Source organism: Amphiura filiformis, chromosome 15, assembly GCF_039555335.1.
Source record: "Amphiura filiformis chromosome 15, Afil_fr2py, whole genome shotgun sequence".
Taxonomy (NCBI): domain Eukaryota; kingdom Metazoa; phylum Echinodermata; class Ophiuroidea; order Amphilepidida; family Amphiuridae; genus Amphiura; species Amphiura filiformis.
The window spans coordinates 43,129,831-43,157,104 of record NC_092642.1 but is presented as its reverse complement, the minus strand read 5'-3'; the positions used below and the strand labels follow the sequence as shown (position 1 = coordinate 43,157,104).

General features: G+C 35.7%; 2 protein-coding genes across 2 annotated transcripts in view; both read right to left on the bottom strand.

Annotated features, from left to right (window-relative positions):
- Positions 1-2,630: 2,630 nt before the first annotated feature.
- Positions 2,631-22,016, bottom strand: LOC140171681 (uncharacterized). The gene is made up of 12 exons (XM_072194974.1): positions 21,755-22,016; positions 20,642-20,791; positions 19,604-19,784; positions 18,735-18,803; positions 17,283-17,342; positions 15,907-16,206; positions 14,897-14,956; positions 10,817-11,110; positions 10,611-10,685; positions 6,275-6,352; positions 5,303-5,574; positions 2,631-4,471 (listed from the first exon to the last, which is right to left on the bottom strand). The coding sequence occupies exons 1-12, from the start codon at positions 21,887-21,889 to the stop codon at positions 4,172-4,174; spliced, it is 1,974 nt and encodes a 657-aa protein (XP_072051075.1). The 5' UTR covers positions 21,890-22,016; the 3' UTR covers positions 2,631-4,171.
- LOC140171680 (uncharacterized) overlaps positions 21,881-27,274 on the bottom strand; it is a 46,794-nt gene continuing 41,400 nt past the window's right edge. Inside the window, exons 11-15 of the mRNA XM_072194973.1 lie at positions 24,188-24,435; positions 23,556-23,669; positions 23,201-23,339; positions 22,604-22,897; positions 21,881-22,013 (exon numbers count right to left, since the gene is read on the bottom strand). Of these exons, the coding sequence (XP_072051074.1) occupies positions 21,970-22,013; positions 22,604-22,897; positions 23,201-23,339; positions 23,556-23,669; positions 24,188-24,435 (839 nt within the window). The 3' untranslated portion in view covers positions 21,881-21,969. The remainder of the gene's footprint in view (positions 22,014-22,603; positions 22,898-23,200; positions 23,340-23,555; positions 23,670-24,187; positions 24,436-27,274) is intronic.

The window sequence follows — 27,274 nt, the reverse complement described above, 5'->3', positions numbered from 1 at the left end:
AATGTTTGCTGAGAGTAAAACATATGGCCAGTTAAATTGCTCAGTTTGTTATTTATGACTACTCTTTCTCGAAATAGGCTGCATTGCGCTTGCGATAGTGAGGCGGGCGGAGTGAGGCATCAGGGCCGGACTTACTGTTTTGGGGGCCCTGGGCCAGGCCAAAATTTGGAGGCCCCAAACTCACCGCGAGGAATTGAGACATGTTCACTCAAGTAGATACAATTTGGTTTACGCATAAGATCGCCAGTGATGGCGGAAGAAATATAATTTAGAGGGAGAAGAGGATATTATTTTTGTTCCCTATTTGCTAGGACATTTTCAATGTTGACTATTTTAGCCCAAAATGAAGGTGAATTTGGCTATAGGCTGTAGGTTATAAGGACCCAGGGTGCGCGAAGTGCCCAAAATTTTCGGAAGATGCACAGGGTAATTTTGGGGCTCTGGGCTCGGGCCCATCTGGCCAAATGATAAATTCGGCCTTGTGGGGCTTAAATCGTGGCATCTGAGAGTGTAAACAAAATGGTTGCCCGACATTACATTTTTTTACACAACTATTGCGATATTTACATCGCACGTTATACTCGTGCGATACATTCTTTTCATGTGCATTCACCTGTATAGGAAGGATCTTGTGCACAAAAAATTAGGGAAAGGATTTAGCATAACAAAGGAACAAGCTCCGAGATCCAGCGTGAAAGTCATGGAGCGTGAAATTGTCCTATTTACATAACAAGACCTACATTTTTAGAGCCAACGCCCTTAAGGGCTGGGGTATGAACGTTTGGACAGTATTTATTGTGGGACATTAGAGCACATCAGACATATCGAATTGCATTCTGAATACGAAGAATGTCCTTCTGATATCAAATAATTTTGATTTTTGAAATTCGCAATGTAATACACATTTTATGGCAAATGATTAAAAATTGATATTTTTGATATTTAACAGTACTCGAAGTAAACTTTATAAATCTGATGATTCATACTTAAAGTGTATGTAGGTGGGATGAAAAGCCGACGATCAATTGAAAATTTTGACCTTTCGTATTGAAGATATGAATTTTTTTACCCCAAACACCAAAAAAAATTAGGTCTTTTTGGGACAAAAATCCATATCTTCAATATGAAAGGTCAAAATTTTCAATAAGCCCAATCGGCATTGGAAGTTTGCAATGCATTGTGGGACAGTTTTTGAAGTTTTAGGACACTTTGTCCTTTGACCTATCAGGAAAATTGCTGTAATTATTAATAATTTATTTATTATTGTCATAATGTTATCATTAAAAATATTTAAATAATTAATTCATTTAATAATAATGTTTTTTAAGTTTGTTTTTATTCTAGTAACAAGTTTTAAATTATATTTTGTACGCACAAAACCCGAATTTTCCAGATAGGTCAAAGGGCAAAGTGTCCTAAAAAACCCGGAAGTTACAATAGCGATTTGGCTTATTGATCGTCGGCTTTTCCTCCCAGCTACATACAATTTAAGAATATATCATTAGATTTATAAAAATTTACTTCGAGGACTGTTATATATCAAAAATTTGAAAAATATCAAATTTTTATAATTTGTCATAAAATTTGTATTTATATCGTGAATTTCAAAAATGAAAATTATTTGATATCAGAAAGACATTCTTCGTATTCAGAATGCAATTCGATATGTCTGATGTGCTCTCATGTCCCACAAAAATACTGTCGAAACGCTCAAAACGCTCATTCCAGATCCCTTAATATCAATTTAGTTGAGAGCGGGATTTTCATGGGTGATTTCACGTTCACATACATGATTTGGTCATGTATATGATTCACGATGGGGTTTCCATAAATATCACATAGACTCTTGAATATATTTTTTTATTAAACTAGTTCAACATATAACACGCTACATGCAGACGATTCGATAACATTTTGGGATAAATAATGACAAAACACAACAAAACAAATTAGAGCGGTTACCGCAACACAGCTGAACCATGGATCTTTGGCAGTATATTGTAGTATACCACTGTTACATGTTTCGTGACATGAGGAGTGTCACCCCGATGTTGGATATATTTTCATTATATTCTTTACTTTTTTCTCTTTCACTTAACACCACCCGGGGTCATACCTGCTTAAAAATACCCAAAATAGGACTATTGACCCGGGTCTTATGAGGAGTGTCACCCCCAGTAGGGAAAATATTTGTATTATATTCTTTACGTTTTCTCTTTCATTTGACACCCCTCGGGGGTCATACCTTCTTGGCATTTTGAGATATGAAAGGGACCTATTTGAATATTGACCTGGGTCTTATGAGGAGTGTCATCCCCGATTGGGAAATATTTTATCTCATTCTATACTTTTTTCTCTTTCATTTGACACCACTCGCCCATATTAGCAAAAACAACGGATAGATAGCCCAGGCTTAAGTTTAGTTAAGTTTAGGTAAGTTTATATCTGTATTATATTCTTTACGTTTTCTCTTTCATTTGACACCCCTCGGGAGTCTTATGATGAGTGTCACCCCTTGGTGGGACAATATTTTTTATTATATTCTAAACTTTTTTCTCTTTCATTTGACACCACTCGCACATATTAGCAAAAACAACGGATAGATAGGCCAGGCTTCAGTTTAGTTTAGTTTATGTCCTTTATTGCACGATAAAATCATTAAAACCAACATGTGGTGTAAAACCGAATCCCCTAACAGGCGCAAAGGCCACACAACTGAGGATCCTTGAATTACATGTCAAAATTCAAAACACATAAAACAAAATGTCAAATTATCGGACATTTAGAGTAACTTATATACAAATATATGTATAAGGTATTGATATTTTAGCAAACATTACAAATATAATCAGGCACCAAAGCCAAGATTATAATTGCACAAACTTTATTGCACGGAAACTAGGGAATCTGAATAAACAGTATTGCACATGGCGTGAAGAAATAAAAGAATACTAGGCAATCAATATTGATATAATCTTGCTAAAATTGAAGTAAAACAGTACCAACAGACCAGGGGCGTAGCCAGTTTATTTGGTGGGGGGGCAAAATAAAATTTCGGTGGCACAGACGAAATGTGCATCATACAATACATACCATACCGGTTTTGTTTTTAGAGAGACTGTACGTACATGTCTTCGAGCTTCCAAAAGGCTAAATTGGGACGGAAAATTCGCGTGTTTTACACTGTTTTTGCCATGATCGGGATAGCTTTATTGTGACAATGTCCAGATTTTCTCTTTCATTTTTTGTCAGAGGGGCACTTTTTTCTTTCAATTTCTGACCCCCCCTGGCTGCGCTACTGCAATATATTATTGAAAAAAAACCACACTTTCATATTTTGCAAAAGTTCATTCTACAAATCAAACTTGCTTGATTTATTGTTGTTAATGAGTTATGTACGTTTTGCAAAAGTGTTGTTGTTTCAGCCCTCTTTAGAACATAACTCAGGAACCACAGGAATTACAAAAGTATATATGTGATATTTGAATTCTTCTACACACTCGCTATGATATGATGAATGCAATTTGTGCCAAAGCTTACTACCAATCGCGAGATGCTGTGAACTATCAAATCGCAGCAGTTTAAGATAGTTGCTAACCTTAAAGGGAGTCTACGGCAATCACAACATTATGCCTTATATGTAAGACAAATAATTATCAACCACGAATCCCGTGGTTTTATTTAAAACAAACTCATAGTGACCATAAAAACGAATAAAAACATCCGTCTCTCAACACGCGATATTCAAAATTCCCGGGCGCCAAAATTGTAGAGTGCAAAAAAATAACACAAGTTTATAAAGCGTCCGTCGTACATTTTGGGCGATACCGTTCACCACTATTATAGGTCACGTAGAACGTAGGGCCTTAGTGATAATAGGTCTGTATCATTAGGGCGTCGACAGGCCACATCATGGGCGGATCCACTGACAAAAAAAATCGGGTTCCCAATAGAGTCGCATTTGCTATAAAATTTCTCATGAAATAGCTTTAAATTGTAAACAAAGATGAATAATCAAATTAAATTACTCAGAGAAAAATAGCAAACAGCAAAGGCCAAAATCTTCATGCTCGTTTACTCTGTTTATAACGATATTTGTCGAGGTTCGCCAAATTACTGCTATGGTATATTTGTGTCAGGTTTAGTTGCTGTGAAGTAGAGTAGCGAAAGTTCAGCGCTCCGATATAGGCTCTAAACTTTGATAATGATTTTCCCATCTGTGGCCCAACAAAATCGAATCATTCCTTTTTCGATGTGCTGCATTGCGGCCACCCTTAATTGGGAAAATATTATTATCACTAGAGCTTGAAGGTGAACTCATGATAATGAAGATTGGAATTTGCAGCATATGTGCCGTACAAACTGCAACAACGTGATTTGCCCATTCTCCACGTTTTGACATATTTTTGCAGAAAAGTTCCCAGTCGCAATCTTTGACATATGCACCAAGATCTACATCGCCATCAAGTTCCTGAAATGCAAAAATAACAGCCATATTATGCATATAGATCAAAATTAAACAATGAATGATAATTGCGTTTAAATAAATGTGACGTGTCATTTCAAAAAGAGACACTTTTGGGCAGGTTATCAATTTTGACGTTTTTACATATCATGAATATAGAGATATTTTGATACACAATGCCGTTTTCTCCAATGAAATCGGACATTCCTAAGCAAAGATATTGAGTTCGTAAGTTATGGTATTATAAAATTGGAAATTGAAATATCGGCATTTAAAAATATAATTGACAACGTTGAGAATAGGAATTGCCTTGAAAAATGTCTCAAAAATACAAGATGCCAGTTATCATGGTTATATTCCGGTCTTAAAATATCAGACAATATCTTTAACATTAATAACATCACAAATTCGCAACAAACCCAAATTGTGAATGATCACCCCGGACAGATTTTTGACCTTTTCTCCATTTACGATCCTGCCCAAAAGTGTCTCCTTTTGACATGACACGTCACAAATAAGTCTAATTAATTGCACTGTTTATTTCAATAATATAATTAATTATAAGGAAATGCTCTTCCGTTTGCATGTTTCTTTGGAAATCCAGTGCCCCAATATTTAATATTAAAGAATATTATTTAAAATCATGCAACAACAACAATCACTGTGCTACATATGTATATGTCACTAAAGTTTAAGGAATAAGCAATATTGCAAATATTGAAAGTTGTACCCCGCGAGGCATAATAACCAACATGTAGGGCCTATAATATTACCATTGTGGTACTACCTGGTTGGAGAAATGTAACATATTATGTAACATATTATAACATTACCCACCTGCAACACTCTGTGTTTTACCATATAGTTCGAAACGTCTTCTCGTAAATGTGACGCAATAGGTCTATATTCATTGTCTATTCTTTCAAGTTGGTCGGCAACTGCCTCAAAGAAACAGTCCCCATTACCAGGAGTTATGCCACGATATTTGAGACCGTTTTCCTCACAATTGTTTCGTAATCGGTCATCTTGCTCTTCCAAAGGTCCACTTCTGACCAGAAACTTTGTTAAATGCTCTAGAATGCTCCGACTCGAAGGAAATGTACACGTGCCTAGAAAAACAAAATAATCACATGTCAGGGCAACTTCAGTTACGTTGCCTTCTCATGTCAAAACCTTTATTAGAATGATTAATAGCCTATATAATGTAAAATGATTTATACATTCTTAACGCTTGTAATGCATAATATTTCAATAATCTACATTCCTTTATCGTTATAATATTTTGTTTTCAAGATTTTGCACATGCAGTGTGTTTCGGAACCAATTATTATTTTCCCTATAAACCTCACTGGAGTGTTTTGTAAAGACTCATAAAGAGTTCTCAAAGGTTCTGCCTTTGATTACTCTAGCTTAGGCTCAACAAAAATAAATGATAGTTTGATCAGGTGTAGCCAGCGTGCATGTTATTTGAGAAATCCACTAATATCCTTTATGCACAATATATCTGAGAGATAATGTTTTCACCATGTTTGTTTACAAGCCAGATGAAATAATTAATAACATTTATTGACAATCCCTAATATTCCTAGAAGTTCTATTTTTCACATCTTGCCTAATTCACAGTTGATTTGACAATAAAATAATATGAGTAATATGAGGCACATTGTACCATAATTTGTTATACAACAAAAATAAAATAAAATGGAATAAGATAAAGCATTTCTTGTCTTGGTTTTTGAAGCACGTACAGGATACAGATGTTTTTGTTTAGCCTTAGAATCAATATTTCGTGTATCAAGAAAACTTTACCTTCAAGATTGTTATTGATTTCTAACTGCTGCTGATCCAGACGGGCAGGACTACTTGGCGGAGGTAGTGCCAACAGTTCTAGCAAATAATGATAACATAAAAATTATATAAATAATAGTCATATAAAACAAATGCGATCTCTGCTGGAATAAATGTCAAAAATATAAAGTGACGGAAATTAAAAGCATGCATAATTTTTGCCAAAATACACATACTTTGAGATGTCTTATAGTTTTGTTTTAATGCGGCTGACGATAAGACAAAAATGTTGTTTTTCTGAGCTGTCGCGCAGGTTCATTTTGTACAAATCCACTCAGAACGCTACTGACCACCCTTTATTGTTATGTATAGTCGTGCTGGAAGTTGATCGATACACGTTGAAATCAACACAATTCTGAGACACACCTTTTTGTTTTGAAATTTTTTCGGTCAAATCAAAAACAATAATTTTCATTTTTTCCAGTAATATCAGATAAAACTATAGTGCTTGCATATATATATATATATGTATACCTAATTAAATTCAGGTTAGTTGAAACCATCCAAAAGGAAAGTGCTCAACCCGTTAGGGGAGCATAAACATAAAGAATTTGGATTTGGTTGATACTACATAGCTTTACAGAGCTGTTTCGTAAGGGCCAATAGGCCCTCACTCATCAGAAACTTAATGCAGAATGAGGTATAAACTAAAATATACACAACACCAAGCTTCAAGAATAATTATGCATAAAAGGATTACATAATGTTACATAACATCAATAGACAACATGTCAAGTGCGCAAACCATAGAAGTCAATATGCCATAATTTCAAGTGCGCAATACCATAAAATTCAATACAGATTGTCTGAATAGACATCATAAAAAACTTGATCACAAAGGAATATAAGTGACGGATCCACTTCAATATGTCAAGTGGACAGGATCATATAAAAGTCAATGCAAATTGCGTTTTGAGATAATCCTTTTTGCTTGGTAAAGGTATATTTTTGGTGCTATACCCCAAGTTGGTCTGGAGCAAGTTTGTAAAAGTTTGTCGTCTTATCGGCAGCAACATATAATTTGTCAGAATTTATAATGCTGGTGGCATCCTTAGACAGTTCTCTCTGGAAGTCATTGCGAGTATTTGTGAATTCAATGTTCTGAACAAGATTCAGCATGCCGTCCTCAAAATCTTTTAACTCTGGAATTGGAGGTGGTGACTTCGTGGATCTGAAACCATATGTATTTTTGCGTTCTGCTGCTGCGTCAGGATTGAGAAAGAAGAACGTTTTCCAGCGTATATTCCTCATGAATTTTTCAGTCTTGGTGATCCGCGTTTTGAGATAATCCTTTTTGCTTGGTAAAGGTATATTTTTGGTGCTATACCCCAAATTAATCTGATCAAATCCGGCCATGGTTGCAATTTGTGTATTGAAGAAAAGTACTTCATAATCTACAAACCTGAACTATCTACTTTAAACAAAAGGAATGAACTCGTTAGTACCTGCCGTCATCGCAAAAAACATTTGCTCTGTAATTATAATTAATTGCCTGACTCTGAAACCAATATACTCTGAAAGACACTAATCATTTGATTGATGATTGTTTGCAATTTGTGTATAAGCCTTTATAGTCAATATCATTTTTGTGTATGATCAAGTGTCATAATGTTCATTATCTTATTATGATGTCTACCTGGTTCCACAGTTTATATCATTTTGAGTAATCAAGTGTATTGTGTTCCTTTTAGCCATAATGTCAGAATCACCAAGCAATTTGCATTGACTTTTATATGATCCTGTCCACTTGACATATTGAAGTGGATCCGTCACCTATATTCCTTTGTGATCAAGTTTTTTATGATGTCTATTCAGACAATCTGTATTGAATTTTATGGTATTGCGCACTTGAAATTATGGCATATTGACTTCTATGGTTTGCGCACTTGACATGTTGTCTATTGATGTTATGTAACATTATGTAATCCTTTTATGCATAATTATTCTTGAAGCTTGGTGTTGTGTATATTTTAGTTTATACCTCATTCTGCATTAAGGGCGTACTACACCCATATACTGGTTTGATTGGTCTAAATAAATATTTTTTCATTTATAACTAGGCGATATATGCACGGATCATGTGGAATAAAAAAAAATACGAAAAAAAAGAAGAAAAAAAAGTGCTTTTAAACAATTGTAGTAAGTCATTTTAGCCCTATATATATTTTGTTTACTGTATCCTAGTTACTCAGATGCGTGTTTCATAACAAACCATGATTTATTCTATTCAGCATGTTCAAGTAGGGTACATGAATAGAATACATTAAATCCTTTGTTATACTCTCTATAGAAAATCTAGTGGTGCATGCAAAATATATAAACACTTACACAATGGATGTATAGTCATTAGTCAATAATATTATAATGTGTTGTTAGGAGAAGAAAAGGCTATTAGGTCACCGTATGTCAGGTTATAGGTCAATTTGTTCAGGTCAAATTTAAGCATCAATTTTGAATACACATGTGAGAGTTTGTGATATCATCATGAGGAATAATTTTGATATTCTGTCTTTAACTGGATATATATCGAGAAGTGCAAGGTGGATATACTAATATACCTTGGGATGTAAATGGTGAGTACAATTTAGAATGCCTAGTTGAGACGGATTTCACAAATAAATATAAAATAGTTACCAAAATCACAAACGTTAAGCTTACGGAAAACTACCCAATATGGTGGTATAGGTGACAAGAAATACAATTTTTTTCAACATTGCTGTAGTATGGTTGTGGTAACCTGTTACCTGTGGCTTAATTAAGTTTCAGTGAAATAATGTCGCAAGTTAAAAATACAAAATATAGCTCAACATTGAAAATAGAAGCATTTTAACCAGTTCCTTTTTGATAGTTGTGGAGCACCAAGTTCATGAAGTCATAAAAGAAATCAGGAACCACTTATTCCCATTTTACATATCAACTTTATTTCCCTAACGTGTTAGCAACACATATCCAAAATTTTAACGAAATCCGTTGATTGTTAGCTTTCCAAAATGAAGTGAATTTAAATCATCAGTGATGATGGTGACCTTTTGGCTTCTACTTTTAAAAGCATGTAAGCTACGTTGATACCGATGCCACCAATAAAACGAGAAGATTTGCCCCTTCATTTTGCATACCACTTTGTCCAATTTTTGTTTGTAATTTCTTCACAAAATGCAAAAAATGCAAAAAAAATCAATGGGTGTAGTACCCCCTTAAGTTTCTGATGAGTGAGGGCCTATTGGCCCTTACGAAACAGCTCTGTAAAGCTATGTAGTATCAACCAAATCCAAATTCTTTATGTATATATGTATACCTTTAATGTGAAATTGTGTCTTTTAGAATAGGAGTTTTTTAAAATTTATGCAGACCTGATATTAAAGGAAAGAGTTTTTCCCAAAGATACATCGTACGGGTCAATATATTATAGTTTTGTCAGAATTTTCGTTTTGATTTCACTATGTTGCACTTCCGATTGCCAAAATGTCCAACTCAGTACTTAATTTCGAATACAACCACCAGAAATAATCGATATTTCTATTGTGGTATGCAGAATCATCAACCCATTGGTATACCGTGTTCATTAGCTTTCATTTGGAAAATGTGGCAGTCGGACGGTAAAATATGGTGCAATAAAAAAATGGTGCAATCAAAATTCTAAAACAAAACTTTGTTATAATATAGCCCCGTATGATGTGCTTTAGAAAGTTGGGAAAATCTCATTTGCCAAGGTCAGATCTGTACAATTAAAAATCAATCGGATCTATAAAAATCTTACACTAAAGAGACACTTTCATGCCTATGTTTAACATAAGAATTTAAAAGAATTAAAGTTAAAAGGTGTAACTGACAATTTTGCTCATTTCAACAGTGAATTCGTTCGGTTCCAGTGCCTAATTAAATGACGGAGCGAGCCTTGTATGATAGTCAGGGATTGACTAGCGTTCTAATTGATTCAGCAAACAAAATATCGGTTGACATTCATTGAAAAAGTGTTTGTTGTTCGAATTGTGTGATTTTAAACACTTTACATTGGTACAAACATTTCATTATGTGTATTTAATGTAAGTTTTGAAAGTTTCAAACATCTTGAACTTATCCTGACTGAGTTTGAGTTGGAGGGCAAAAATGAGGGGATACCGCATTCTTCATTGGAATTTAAAAATGCCAAAGCTTACTACGTTTAGGCAGCATATATTATACTAACAGAATAAAGTTTTTATTTTCGAATTTATTGAAATCAGTATTGGGCTTTATTTTAATCAAATCATTATCATGCAATTGGCAGTAGTAAAATTCAATCGTCCTTTAAACTTACCATGACCATGATGCGGATCGTGTGAAAGTCTTGTACTGGGTGTGGCTCCACTGGCTTCATTAGGAAAGATTCCATCTGTATTAATTCATGAATGTTATAACAGTGGCTATTATTCATTACTGTTTTACATTGCAAGTAAAATGAGGTAAAATTGTTTATAGAGAATTACTTTACCGTAAAGAGGACAAAATAACATAATTAGTTACCCTGCATGATTTTCATGATAACGTCATAATAAAGTTCTTTGTCCACATTCCCCAACGCTTCCATAAATGTCAAATATGCTGACACTGGTTTCATTTTCAATATGGAAAGAAGCTTCTCCACCCTTCCAGCACGGTCCGGTATACTATTTATGATCTCTACATCGCTATCATCTAACTCTCGATTAGCCTGTAATTTCCGTATCACTTCTGTCAGTTGCAGATTATCACATAGGAGCTCGGTAGCAGAACTGAAAATGTCTCTCACTTTGTCACGTTGTTTGCTAGGTGGGAGTGCTAGGTATTTAAGGAGTTTTATCAAAACAAATATTAAAACAAGTACTATATATTTTGCCATTAAAAGCTAGATGAAAAGAACCCTTGACAACATGCTCGTATTTGGTCTGCTTTGCATGGTCTACACTGTAAAAAAAGGGCCGTAAATGATAGAACGCTCGTAATTCGAAATTTCCCGTATATAATACCGTAAAACCCCGTCTACAAGGATATACCTAAGAAACGCCCTCAATAAAATTGGTTGCTTGTTGTATTTGGAGTTTGAGCAAATATATACTGGCACTGGGTGGCTATGCATTCCATCTAAGTATGTTGTAACACCAATCAATTGTATTGACATAATAACGACTGTTTCGTATATCAGGATCGTATAGCTCAATTGATAGAGCGTCAGACTTTGGAACTGAAGACATGCTGAAGAGAGCATGGTCCGGGCACCGGTTCCGTTTTTTTCATTCTCGTTTAATTTTAATTTTAACTTTTTGACATGTTCTTTTATCTTTCTTCAAATCTACTTTTCTACTTTTAATTTTAGGTGCGTTTTTTTTTTTTTTTTTTTTTTTTTTTAGTTTTTTTATAGTTTTTTTAGTAATTTTGTGGTTTTATAGAAACTAGTAAAAGCATTTATTCTAAATAATAGCGAAACCCACGGTTAGACAGATGTGTTGTAACTACTTGTCTGTCCTCATCTTTGCAATAAAAACCTATGTTGCACCTTTGTGCCATCCCAATTCTTGAGGTAGGGTGCGTTTTTGGCTTAAGCACGATTTTGTTTCTACTTGAAATGAAATCAAAATAAATATTGTTCTGTTGCCACAATTGCAGTTTTTTCAATAAAAAAAAATAGATGAGGAATAATAATTATTCCATATTTGAATCTATTGTCCCATCAAGAATAGAGTGTCTTCAAAAACTTCAATCAATTCATCTGACAAAGGAAACTATTCTGGTCATTCAATTTTGTTTCGCTTGCACCTGTTATATCACAGGCGTTGGTAGAGAAGGCACACTTCTCTTGTCTTCACCGAAGTAGTGATGTAAACACTAACATGATTAATTACCATAGCTAGCAATGGACATACACTATTTTTGTTCCACTTGAACCCATACTATAGGCTATTCGCTGTCGATGTGACGTAATTAATCGGATTAACTACCATAGCAATTGATGAATACAATTTCGAATATATAGCCCTGCACTTCATCGTTCACGTGGCACCTATGCATTAAACCATTGTTGTCAAAGAAATGCTAATCACTCGCCATGTAAGATTAGTATTTATGAAAAAAGTGGTATTCAATCTATGTTTGGTGACATACGCGGGTGATTAGTGCAATCTGCTTGATGGTAGTTATTGCGATTATTACGTCACTTCGACAGCGAATTGTAGTATAGACGAATCCAACAAGCCAAGTGATGGTCAGAATTTATTCGGCCATTATACGCTGGTGAAGTTGCGTAATTAATCGGATTAATTACCATAGCAATAGGTGAAAACAATTTTGAACATATCGCGCTGCGCTACAAGCAGGTTACACTCATCACCTGTACTGTGTATGTCTGCAATCATAGATTGAATACAATACTGGTCTTTTCAAAGATCTTACAGGTGCAGCATGATATGGTTCAATGAAGAGGTACCGCCTGAACGTATCAGTGTATAACGCGGTATATTCAAAATTGTTTTCACCTATTGCTATGGTAGTTAATCCGATTATTACGTAACTTCACCAGCGTATTGAAATAAAACAGGAGGATGTGAGTTCATAAGGGCAATGTCGGGGATAGGTCACAATCGATGTGGAGAGATGAGAGGTCCGACCAACAGCCATAGCGATTCAACTAATTCCAGCGGACGGTCTGTGGCTATATAGTAAGGAATCGTCTTTGACCACATGCGCAGATCTGTCTCGTCAGGAAGATATTTAATATCCCGAATTTATAATAGGCCTATGCCTACCAGTTCCATCGTATAACCGATCTGCTAGAGAATATTTGTTACCATGTTTAATAAATTGGTATTTATCGTATAATAAAATGTAGCCAAATGTATATTATGTGTCACACGGTTTTCTGCTGAACCACTAGCAGGCTATGTTACCACATCTATGACAATGACAAAGGTGAATTTTGATGATTTTTACGATCGTCCGGATGAGCAAATCACTGAATGGGTCTTTAGTTCCTCCTCTCCTTATCCTGCCAATATTATATGAATCAAAGAAAAATAAAGAAAAATAAAATTAAACAAGAAAAAAGACAAAGAAAAGAAACAATAAAAGAAAAACAATAGAATAAATTAAACTAAATATGAAAAAAAATGATCACGAAAGGAGTCTTTAGAAAATGCAAGAAAATATAAATGAAAAGTTTGAACAATATTTTGTTTATAAAAGTTTGTGTGACCGTGATGAGGCTCGAACTCACCATCTTCCGATCTAAAGAACCAAAGTCTTATGCCTTGCCAAGTGAGCTATGCTCGTGAGATGCGAAATAAAGATAAAATAATACATTGTATACCTGCTTGTGTCGGTAAATGATTTGCTCAAATTCCATAATGATATAATATTGTGGAGGGCGCTAGCGTGAAATATGCTATCATCACAGTCGCTTCTATTCCTTATAGACGGGTTTCTACGGTATATAATAAGCAAAACTAATTTTTGGGATCAGAACCACATAGGCCTACCTATATCTCCACACACCTACATGTAATACTACAAACCCATGCGTATCCCTAACTCCCTCTTACAACAAATTACGGGATTGCCGAAAAATTTGCTGCCAGTAGTTTTCCCGTAATTTTACCGGGGCCAGTAAAATTACGGAATTTAAATTTTACTTTCAGTTTAAGTAGGATAACGGCTGGTTCCCGTAAAATTACGGGAAATTTCGAAATACGGGCGTCCGATAATTTACGGTCCTTTGTTACAGTGTATAAATATGTTGATGATTTACCCGGATGATTTATCGTTCAATTCACCGTAGGACCAGCACACTTCAACATTCTTAAACACTTGAGAATGTTCCTGCAATCTTATTGGTTCTTACCCGTGTGATATGACACGATATCACACGGGTCAGCGCGTGTGCATCGACGCGATACGCGTACTCGCTATTTGAACCAATCGGAGGCGCATAGCAACAACGGGACTGATCGATTTTAAGCCCTAGGTATAATTCCTTGCAAAATGTAGGATTTAATTTAAAATTAAATACTTATGATATTTTTATTTGAATTGAAGTGTTTAAGAATGAGAATAAAGGTATTGTTTTTAGCCGCTGTCGTGCATCTATCGTCTCATATAACACGGGCGACATCATTATTTTTGGCGTAAAATAACTCGGCTTCGACTCGTTGTTTTACTTAAAATAATGATGTCGCCCGTGTTATATGAGACGATAGATGCACTCAAGCGGTTAAAAACAATACCTTTATTCTCTAAATATTTCACCGTGAAACATTAAAAATCATTTTGCTCCACAAGTTATTGACAGTTGCGCAGCACTGAGATTGTAATTATCCCCTACCAGCTCCCGTTACACTTGGGTAGGCTGAGGCACGCAAGGCGAACGCCACATGCCCAAGGTCACAGGTTCACAACACAACCACTAGCTACCTTATGATTTTGAGACAAAGCCTTTGACTGTGTGCCTAATATAATTACTATGATCAGTTTTATCAATTATGTTTTTAATAACTTTTACCGCACTTAGTTTTCCATCCAGTTTGTCAGTTTGGGACACAGATGATATTGGCAATAAATGTTTGTGCGATCACTTACCAAGAAGAACATGGTATAGGTGGCGTTGCTGTGACCCAATTTCCTGCTCGTGCATGTTACCTGTTTTGTTGAAGATGAAAATATAACATACAAACTTCGAAAAGTTATCTTTATATCGCCTTCAATCAAAAAGACAAGGCATGCCATTTTTTTTCAAATATCCGAATAATAAAACCCTAATCATCTTGCAGCTACAAAGTCCATCGCAACCATGATTACGTTCCCAAATGTCTAGGAATTTCAAGTTCAATTACAATTTGTAACGAGAACATCATTATACGGTATACGGTATACGTGAATGCAAGGAGATTCGAACTCGCATGGTGCATACATGTATCGCCACCGTTTATTAATCGGAGTCTTATCTATTTAATAGGGTACCTTAAGGGATCTAAAATGAGCGTTTATTGCGTTTCGACAGTATATTTTGTGGGACATGAGAGCACCTCGGACCTATCGAATTGCATTCTGAATACGAAGCATGTCTTTCTGATATCAAATAATTTTCATTTTTGAAAATCACAATATAATACAAATTTTATGACAAATTATAAAAATTTGATATTTTTCAAATTTTGATATATAACAGTCCTCGAAGTAAATTATAAATTTTGACCTTTCATATTGAAGATATGGATTTTTTCCCAAAAAGACCTAATTTTTTTGGTGTTTTGGGGAAAAAAATCCATATCTTCAATACGAAAGGTCAACATTTTCAATTGATCGTCGGCTTTTCATCCCACCTACATACACTTTAAGTATAAATCATCAGATTTATAAAGTTTACTTCAAGTACTGTTAAATATCAAAAATATCAATTTTAATGATTTGCCATAAAATGTGTATTAAATTGCGAATTTCAAAAAATCAAAATTATTTGATATCAGAATGACATTCTTCGTATTCAGAATGCAATTCGATATGTCTGATGTGCTCTGATGTCCCAAAATAAATACTGTCCAAACGTTCATACCCCAGCCCTTAAAGTATTGTGATAAGTAGTTACATACGTGCATTGATGAATTCCATTTCTATTTGTCTGACGGAGTCGTGAAGACGAGCGTCAATTCCTCGTAAAGCTTCCATGAAACAATCGTATCCCGACGGTTTCAATTTAAGTATATTCAGCAGTGTCTCAACTTTCTTATCAGATGGTCCATGACTGCTTATATTTTCTATGTCTCTAGCACTCAAAATACCCTTTGATTGTAACTCGTGCTGGAGGCGTTCGGGTTCTAGATCCTGACAGAGTAATTCAGTAGCCGAATTTAACACCGTTCTGTTGACTTCTCGTTGTTGGGCAACATTGACTGTGTAAATATGCAAATGGGAATACAAAATATTCACACGTTAAATAAAGATAAATATCCCGATGTGTCTTAACTTAAGCATAAAGCCAAATCATCATGATATTGTCATGAAAAATTGTCATGATATCACGTTACCCTATTATATATAGTTCACTGTTTTGATATTCAGCCGCAGTATTATCTTACAAAGCAGTTTGTACTTTATTTATTATGCTCATTGATACCAATGTCTGATTTTCAAAACTATGTTGCAGTCTACTTCTTAGCTCCCTTTTCAAATTCATATCCTGAAACCATCAGAAAACAGCGATGCCCGAGAAAAAGGCATAGTGGTCACTGGGCATAAGGGCGCAACTGCGGCAATTATTGATCATATAAAAGGATCTTCGCTGATGATATCAAATTTTTGCAAGGAAAAGTATCATGCCTAACGGACCAAGATTTGAGGAGTGAAGGTCTACTTAAAGCCATATTATAACATTTCTGTAAAAATAGATTAGTATTTTATTTTCCATAAAATGTTAGCTTTTACGGTCAGATATGTCCCCTTTTAATTTGAGCCGAACAAGTGAGGTAAAGCATAGAAAATTGGAATTTACTACTAGCGCCTGTTATTCCCGCGTTTGTAATACGGTACGATCCTCTGGGTGTGTGTGTATGTGTATCCCGCACGCCGTGTATGTACCTTGCATACGTGTTCGACTATTATTTCCATCGTAATATTAAACCGCCGGTTCCAGCGTTTTATTCAAAATCTCGAATTTTGACAAAACTACAGCACCTAAAGTCTTGATTTTTGCAGGGTGTCGTTATTCACTATAGTACATTACAATCGTGTAAAAACCAGAATTAAAACAAAAAAATTGAGGGCGTTTTCCTCAGCAAATGTTATAATATGACTTTAAGGTAAATGCTGATCCTGGAATTTATGCTAATCTTTGAGGATAGAAAGTTACAATCCTACTTATTTGACTCACACGCGCGATTTACCAGCATTACATGCCGTGTGTCCCATTGACATCAACCCATAGCTTTATCGTTCTAAATTAGTAATTGAAAATAATGAGAATTCTCACCTGTTCTAGCTTTTACAAGCAATTTTGTCCTTTCGTCAAAGGACGGTAGAATGTCCGAGTCTGAAAATATGTATGTCATATTATTGTCACCACATGCAATAACTAATTCACCTAGATCAATGTAACAGTTTCACGCCAACCTCTTTCTACTCCAACCGCATAAAAACGATAACGGCAAACCACGAGGAATAGTTTATGAAGTAGAAAGCACTCTATTTGCACATAAATACCTGATTTTTATGGATTTTATAGGCCGTTTATCTAGCCTCTGAAGCTAAAATACTCATGTACCCGTGTGAATGTATGAGGCATGATTGTTATCATTCAGATCAGATACATAGAGGTTCAAGCCAGTGGCGTAGCGTGGGTCATCACATGGGGGGGGCACCGGGGGGGGGGGACACAAGCCGTTTTTCGGCAATTTTCCTATGCGATGTTTAAAATTTCAGAACGATTGGGGGCACGTGCCCCGTGCCCCTATGACGATACGCCACTGGTTCAAGTAGGAGGTAAACCGATATCTTGGCGACAACCCGTCAGCATTTAATACCGAGCAATATAGACAACTGCTGATTAGTCTCGATATAAATTATACCAACTGTGGTCTGATTTACTTAAGGGTAGATGGGGTATTGTTGGTCGAAGCAGCCAAAAAAAAATCGATTTTCATTGTCTAAATCAATACATTATTGAAAAATAACATTTTGATGTTTTGCAAAAGGTCATTCTACAAATCATATGATTTGAAAACGTGCTTAATTTATTGTTGTTAATGAGTTATGTACTTTTTGCAAAAGTGTTGTTGTTTCAGCCCTCTTTACAACATAACTCAAGAACCACAGGACCTACAAAAGTATATCTGTGATATTTGAATTCTTCTACACACTCGCTAAGAATTGAGCAATACAATTTTTGCCAAAGCTCGCTACCATTCGCAAGATGCTGTGAACTACCAAATCACAACAGTTCAAGATTGTGTATAGCCTTAATGAGAAACGGCGCATATACTTTAACATTAACCGGCGCATAATCTTTGATTTACGACGGTTGGTCAGTATGTAATGAAAGTTGACCTTTATGTCTTTGACCCCATATATTAATTATTCTCATGAACATTTCTTTACGATTATATAAAGAATGTACCTTTGTCTTTCAAACCACACATGTATCAGTGATACCAGGCACTTGATTACGTAAAAGCCTTAGCATGAAATCAATGAGCTACAGACACGAGTGGTTTTTTTTTTGACGATGAAGAATCCTAAGCATCACAATAACCGGACATTGTGTAGCGAGCCGGCGGAGTAATCGTACGATGAAGGGTTGTCTGTTGGTGTTCGTGAATGTATTCCCTACTTCCACGCATTATATAAACATATTATAGGCCCTTATAGGCGTACCCCCCGGTTTTCTATCAAACTGGGATTGATTGAAAGTCAAATAAATATATACCTGACATTGAGGATCTTGAAGGCATATCTTCATTGACATCTGGATTAGCTGCGGAAGCTTCGTCTGAATCTGAAACGTTCAATACGTGAAATAGTGACAACAACATTTCTAAACACATGGTCGCTGATTGCAGATCGGTGAGTAACTGATAATTGATTGGTCAGTAACTGATTGATGATCACTGATTGCTACCACTGATCATGATAGCTGATTCGGCAGCTGACTGATCATTGATTGCTGACTGTTTGTAACTGATTACACTGATTGCTCAGGATCTGATTGCTGATCAGATCACTGATTGGTCAGTGATTGATTACAAAGTTTATGTAGTCACATTTTTTCCTTTGGACGGCAGACCTCGTGTTAACTTATACTTGGGTTTTAACATATAGCTTGCTATTATTCAAAAGGTTGTGTATGAAATTGATAGCTATCTTTGTTTAGATGTACAGCCTGATGCTGTATATACGTACGAATGTCCGTATAAAATAGCTGGAAGATGTAGGAACGTCGCCAATCAATTTTTATTGGGACATACTGTATAATTATGCTTATAAAGGGGTGCATCTTCGCTGAATTTACACTAATATCACTATACCTCAATGTGTGTTTTGTTTTTTGTGAATCGCTCAGAGGTTGTTTAATAAACCCATTCCAATTATTTTTTAAATTTTATTATAAGCAGAGAATAATAATTTTTGCGCAAATCGCAACTTTCTAAGAAGCCAAATTTTAACTGTTGTCGTTTACGATAACACTTCTTCAGAAAATCAAATTGCGTTTGACTGTTTACTATCATGACTCCCTAACCCCTATATTGTTTTGTCGATAGTTGTTTAGAACACCCAATATACCTATCAAGTACGTACTCTCATCTTGACTTGTGTTGCCATACATGTTGTAGGAAAAATGTGTATTCGGTACACATGCTGGGTCGTCACCTTGGCTTCCTGTCAGGCATCCATCGATCGAGTCAACTTCCACATTTTTCTCAAAACCAAAACCAAACGTGTAATACTGCATCTTTTTAAACTTCTTTGCGGGTACCACCTTTTTTTAAAGGGTAAAATATGTTTGATAAATAAACTTAACTTTTAACAAAGTAATACACATAATAAGATAAAATATTACTTTGTTTGTTTCTTTAATCAGGCCAGACGATGTAGCCACCTGCCCTCTCTCCCCATCACTCTCCAACTCCAAAATCTTAGGCACCACATCGAATGTGGTCCTATAGGACTCTTAACATTACTCCCTGGTGATGTACTAAATTATATCAAGCATAATAATTAACATCTGCATAGTGTTATTGTTTTCATTTAAATAAAAAACGAATGCACTGTACATGTACAAATGTTCAGGGTACGGTAAAAAGTGCCATCGGTACCTCTTCGGGCACCGATAGCGCTATAAGACCAAAAGAAATGTTGTGCCTTACTTCGATTTAAACCAGACTGTATAGTAAGAAGAACCGATGGGCTTAGCCAGTAATGTGAAACTTTTATAAACATATAACTGTCAACGGTCATGTAAGGGTTATTAAGGGCTTGAATAGCGACGTTTGCAGAGTAATTTTGTGGGACCGGAGAGCACATCAGACACACCAAATTGCGTTCTGAATACGAGGAATGTCCTTCTGATATTAAATAATTTAGATTGTTTGAAATCGACAATATAATAGAAATTGTTTGGCAAATAATGTCCATTTCTGACTGAAATATAAAGTTTTCGGTAACTGACAAAGACAAAGGGCAAAGATGTTGATATCAGCTTCTAGCAAAAATTGTGCAGCAACAAGGGGAAACCACGTACGTGATCAAAACTATAAAAACAAGTCCCTAACCAAGAACGGGAAAGAAAAATACATGAAAAGGAAACTGTCTTGGGCTTAAGAGACATATATTTACCTCATCGGCCTTTTGCTGGTTCCATTTGCTGGATGAATACATATCTAATTTCACATGATAAATTAAATCGCCTTCAGTTGGATCCAGTAAAAATGGCACTTTTGGCGCCGCCATAACACTGTTAAAGCCAGCTTCGGAACGAATTACTTCCTACGGTAATAAATACAGATGTTTAAATGATGATGCACAAAATTTAAATTGTTGTTTCTTGTCTTGCTGTACCCCATGTGTAGCCTATGAATGGGAAATGTAAATATAATAATTCATCTGACCATGCTGACCATGATCGAAAAAGGAGAATGCATGATAATTAGTCTTTTGTAGTTTACCTGTGTTTTAGCGATTTAGTCATTATATAACTGGGGTTTAGGCCGTATTATCCCGGGTTTACGTACAAATCGGACATACTGTTGTCAAAATATATAAATTTATATTTTCTTTGTATCTTATTGTTTTTATCAATAATCAATAAAGTTCATGAGCTAAAATGAACGGAGAAGCTCATTAACATATAATTTTTGCCAATATTTTGCTAAAATTTCATGCATAAATGTTCAGGGTACTATTATTTTGCATACTTTTGCCTTGAAACTTGTATTTAAAATGTGACTGATTGGACATGAATTGGTCACTGATTTCCGGTCTGTGCTGAGACCTCGTGGGGGCGCTAATAGCAAGCTCAATGAACATGCGAAGTCCCTAAACTTTCGCAAACTGTATTTTGCCAACCCTATCATACAATAATTTCGTAAAAAAATTGGTCGATAATGAATTATTCATAACTCATAGAGAGCTTACCAGTAACCTCAATTTTTCGCCCGCAAACAGGTAAAATTTGTCATAGATTTTGCGTTGGTATTATAAATAGAATAATCTTGAATTTCGACACCCTCTGATCCAAACCGATAAATCAATATTAAAACACGGAATCAGATTAAATTTTTGGTAAAAAGCCTTTCAGTATAAGGTCGTCAAACGGGGGAGATGTAAGCGATTTAATGTTGCTTTAACTGAGCTCCGTCACCTTCGAATGAGCAGTGATAAGTGGAAAATAAGTTTAAACTCAATTTTAACCCGTTTTATTACAAGAAACACAATGTGAACTCCATATACCTGCTCAGCATCCTGTTTGGCAGAATATATCCTGAGAACTACTTTCCGTGTGGCTTTGGACAAGCTTTTTGGTGCCAAGAAAGGTAACATTACCATACGATACTCAGGCTTTCGTTGTCCTCTAAATAATTCCATCAATGGTGTGTACCAACTAAAATGCTTGACTCGAAGCTTGATCACGTTATCTTTCAACTTGATTGAAACGGATGGCTGCTTCACCTTTTTTCGTCATACAACACTTGCCATGTATTTCTCGGTCCTGTAAAAACCATATCACTTTTTCCCAATTAAATCATTAAACATTTAAAAAGAAATAACCATGGGTTTATGGTGTAAATAATTATACAAATTACTGTTCCTTTACAAACACCTAGCAAACTCTTTCTAGGCCTTACTGAAAATCATTACCATGCTTGCAGAAAGCATGTAGATTACCCTGATTTAATAAATAAATAAATAAATAAATAAATAAATAAATAAATAAATAAATAAATAAATAAATAAATAAATAAATACATTTTTCTATGGGAGTTTCTAAATTTTCAATCGATTGAGGGCGCGTGTCCTATGACACTGCGCTACAGGTGGTATAGGTCACGCGACACGTGACATACGAGGCTGACGAAGATACAGGGCTGAGAGCCCCATTCAAAATATACGGTTAGCATTTAATAATTGTGCGTTGACACCACATAACAAATTTAGAATTGTTTGTGAAGATTTCAGGATTATGTGTTAATCCAATGGCGACGTCAAAAATGGCGATATCGCTTCCACCATCATCTGCTGCGCGCTACTCTGTGTGAGCCAGTACGTCCGAATCAACGAGAACAATGCCAAGGGACTTACCGTTTGATTTGGAGAGAATAATGACATCACTCGTAGTAATGTTGATTGCTGAATGTTCAAGTGAAAGAGTGACTGGTTTTTCAAACTGAAGACCATCTGGCTCGCATTGCATGGATGGTCCGATTACCCATTGGTTATCTTCCAGCGGTGGTTCTTGCATCCAGTCAAGGCCAATAGTGATCAGTTTACCTTGGCCTTTGGGCAGCGCTCCAGCTGGAATTTTGAGTCTTGCACAGGAATCGTCTATACTGATCTGACCTCCACGTTCATCAATATAGGTAGACGTCTTCACTCCTATTATGTATTTATGATAAGCAAATCATTTACGATTGAGTATCAGAGTAGAGGACAAGGCTAAGTTTAAAGCTCAGCCTCTGTTTAAAAACATTAAGGTATTCCTATATGCAGGGCCCGATATTCAGTTAGTTAAATTCAATTCAATTCAATTCAATTCAATTTATTCATTGTTTTCTGGCTAATAAAAATTTTCAGAATAAATGTTTTTGTATGGAGCAAAAATCTAAACACAGTAAAAGGCTACAGGTAAATAAGTAAATAAAATGAGTGGTGAAGCCTGCACCTGAAATAAATATTTACCAGAGTAGCAGTCAAGGAGTACTTCATATGTTGCAACAGATGGTATTTGTTCCAGTGCTATCTTCGTCTGTTTCGTGGGAATTGTAAACTGACATCTGGACAAACTTCCTCCTGTCTTCAGCGTGGCACATGGAATAGTCTATAAAAAGGAATGTTATACGTCAGACCGCTCTTGAGAGTTAGAGCGTCAGCCACGCCAAACGTAGCTAGCTCTGTACACCACACACTATAATGCTATCGATGGTGTATAGCTGGTAAGTGCGAAAGTTTGAAATTAACAAAATATATGTTGAGGCATCGCATAATGGAGTTAGTTATTTCAAACTCATTTTGAAGAAACGTTCATGTAACTTACGTATTGCTGTTCCTCGACATGAATACGAAGATCATTCTTGAAGCCGTTTATGGCATGCTGGCGACGAGTCGAACATTCTCTGAAACCATTGCTACCCTCTGTGATTACAACTTCCTAAATAATACAGTTGATATGGAGGATACATTAGGCCTTTATTGAATAACCGTATTATACTACACATTATGGATTCTACAATCATTGTGTATGCTCATAGCGACAGACACTAAGATTTCATAATGTCCATTTTTGTGTAAACGTTTTTGCCCATATAGCCTTCAAGTTGCGTGCTGACAGTTGCAAGGTATAGAGTATGTATACTAATGAAGGGCCAATCAATGTTTCACAGCATACAATGTAGAACCTCATCTACATCATGGTACTGAAACAAAAACCCCATTGACATAACTATGCTGTCTGAGAGACTGTTCCATATGTGCTTGCAATGTCATGAAACTGCGAGCGAACATGGGTTATAAAGACAGTTTTGCAATGTGTGCAACAAAACTCAGCAAAGGGTTCACTTAATCTCCTTTCCAAAGTTTATGTAAGCGTGAAATCATTATTGCAATAAGTCATAGTCAATAAGCAAATACGTATTCGTGTTAATTATAATCGTTTATATGGTAACTTACCGAGATTTTGTCTTCTCGAACTGAATACACTCTCACATCTGTAGTACTGAAAAACAGATCCGATTTACAGAATGCCATTAGAGTATGTTGCATTCCTGAACTCCCTGCAACCCATTTACCGCTCAAATGGGTCATTGATATTTTGACCTGGTTATCATTCACACAAACTTCGGCTCTATTCTCAAGAGTAATTCCCCTGTCACAGATTCTTTTCCATTGCCCCCTGATGGTAACAACTGATGAATAATCTAAAAGGAACAAAGTAAGACTTGGCTGACAATTTAAAGATCTTAAACTACAATTATGTTACAAACCCGCGTATAATACCTCCATTCAATGATTTTGTATTGAGTTCTGATACACCTATACGTTAAGGGTTGCAATATTTTATATCAGTCTTATCGGTATTCATTCATTCATTCATTCATTCATAAAAGGTTTATTCATAAATTGTCATCACAGTATAAAAAACCGAATTGCAACAATTTTACATACAAATTCAACAACATCAAAATAATAATACGAGAAATTACGAAAAATATCAAAATGAGCATTGACCAGCAAATATGTCCCATACACGCATACAAACACCCCCACACATCCCAAGCACACCCCCACACACCCCATCCGCACACTCACACCTATGCACCCCCCCGCACGTCCCACAGCATACGCCCTTAGCAACACCCCCTCAAACTCACACAAATCATACAAGATGCACACCTTACACTCCCACACTCACCCAACATCCCCACACACACCCTTACATTTAAAACCAATCCAAGGTTAAAAATAGATTCATGCAACTACATAAAAAGACATTGAATAGGAATATTGCACTCTGTATGATAATAATATATTAAATATAAACAGTATGAATGTAAAAAGCAATTTAAGAACACTCCTAAAAATCAGGCAAGCCAATGTCTCAAAACTGAATTGCACGAACAGAAGACTTATGGCACCTTTTTGTTCCATAAATCAGTCATATACAAGATTGGACTCTTTCTACAACGATCAGTTCTGCACCTAGGGAGGGTCAATTTGTTGGAATTCCTCAGATTCCTTTGATGAACATTGCCTCGGGAAGGTGGGACCCAACTACTGAATTGCTCAGAGTTCATGAGTGACTTAAAGAAATTCAAACATAATTGCTCTCTTCTTACACTTGTGATGTGCCCTGAGTAATTTGATTTAATTTAATTATTTAACTTTGTTTACAAGCTGAAAGTATTTCATGAGATGGGAAACCCCTTGTATTTTGGAATTCCCCAAATTATTGTAAACAAAGTCAGAGCTATGTTTGGAACTTGGAAAGCCCCAGTTCATTATTGCACCATCAGGAAAGCCCCCCAGGAAGTGATGTAATGTGAATGTGTATAATTAATCTTGGGAAATCCCAAGATTGCAGCAATGTTGTGAAAATATGATTGAAGTAATGGTTTATTAATAGATGATGGGTTTTTTGCATGAGTACTGATATAAAAAGTTGAAGGCTTTTGTTGGGACTTTACAGAATGTCATGTGAGATTGAAAACTCCACATGTGTGTGATGGTCTTCGTGCTTCAAAAAAGAAGTACATTTTAACCAGTTTATATAGCCAATAATTGAGCTAATTTTAATACAGCAACGAAGAAGACAGCGAGCACACAAAAGTGCTCTTCCTCATCAAAGGATTAAAAGTTCTTCTGTCAAATTGCTGGAGTTTGCTGAGTTTGTGAAGGCCACGCATCTGTCAAAAACAGCGGAGCTGTGTTAAAGAAACCTGTTCCCTGGAAAAGAGTGATTGGTGAAAGAAACGCCATTTTTGGAGAAAGCAGCGCAAAGAGGTATTGCGGAGAAAGCAGCGCAAGGAGATATATTTGTGGAGATAGCAGCGCAAAGGAGATTGGAGGAAGCATCATCATTTTCGTATGAGGATTTTATGTGCAAGGATTTATAAATGCAAGTGTACGATGGACTTCGCTGATTTTCGCAGAACAAGTGAATAAGGATATATTACATCAGTCGTCCAGAACATTGCAAGAACTCTAGAATCACCAACAAGAAGACCGCTGGTTAAGTACCGATATAATAAAAACTGATTGTGTGATTTTATTGTAATTGTTGTTATATGTACCAAGCATACTCTATTTTCAATTAAAGACTTAGATTTGTTAGCTTAAAATCAAACAGTGTATTTGTGTTGTGCATTCGTGTGAATTTGGGTAAAAGGTGATTTTGGCCTTGAGTCAAGTACCACTCGTAACAAAAATTGGGGGCTCGCGTCCGGGAACTACACTGTAAAAAAAAAGTTGACATTAATTTACTGAGTCTTGAAAGTGAAAGTACAGTATGGCAGAGTTCAAAGCTGAAGAGTTTCTTGAAACTATAGATTGGGAGAAATTTGATAAGTTGAAGAAGCCTGATTTATTAGCACTTGCCAAACATTATGACTTGAAAGTAAAGCAAACTACAAGAAGACAAATAATCAAAAATGTCTTGATTGAGGTTTTAGTTGATGAAGAGTATTTTGATGAATCCATTTTGGGCAAGAGAAAAGAGGTCGAAACTGAAATCGGTGGGGACTCTGCAGTTAAATTGAAAGAGTTGGAAATTCAATTAGAACTGAGGAAAATAGAAATGGACCAAAAAGAAAAACTGGAAATGATCAAGTTAGAGAATGAAAATAAAGAAAAACAAGAAAGGCTAGATATGGAAAAACAGAAAATGTTTATTGAAGAAAAGGAAAAGGTGGCAAAATTGGAACTTGAGAAACAGAAAATGGCAATGGAAGACAAAGCGCGCCATGAAAAGATGGCGCTGGAAGCACATTTGAAAGAAAAAGAAATTGAGTTTGAACAAGAGAAGTTGGCTAAGCTAGGTGACAAATACTCATCAAGTTTCTCCTCAAAGTCAAAGTCAGGTTTTGATGTTACAAAGTATGTAAAGCTTGTGCCTAAATTCAAAGAGAAAGAAGTTGACGAGTACTTTCAACATTTTGAAAAGGTAGCTACAAATTTGAAATGGCCTCCAGAGCACTGGACCCTACTGTTACAAAGTAGTTTTGTGGGGAAGGCCGGCGACCTTACTCAGCTCTACCAATA

What these genes read in the sequence shown, in the direction of transcription:
- LOC140171681 (XM_072194974.1), bottom strand. Translation starts at nt 21,889, where the DNA reads ATGGAATTATTTAGAGGACAACGAAAGCCTGAGTATCGTATGGTAATG. An exon ending in GCTTGTAAAAGCTAGAACAG is followed by an intron (nt 16,207 to 17,282) that starts GTGAGAATTCTC and finishes ATATTTACACAG; the next exon opens with TCAATGTTGCCCAACAACGA. An exon ending in CCTATACCATGTTCTTCTTG is followed by an intron (nt 11,111 to 14,896) that starts GTAAGTGATCGC and finishes TTAAATACCTAG; the next exon opens with CACTCCCACCTAGCAAACAA.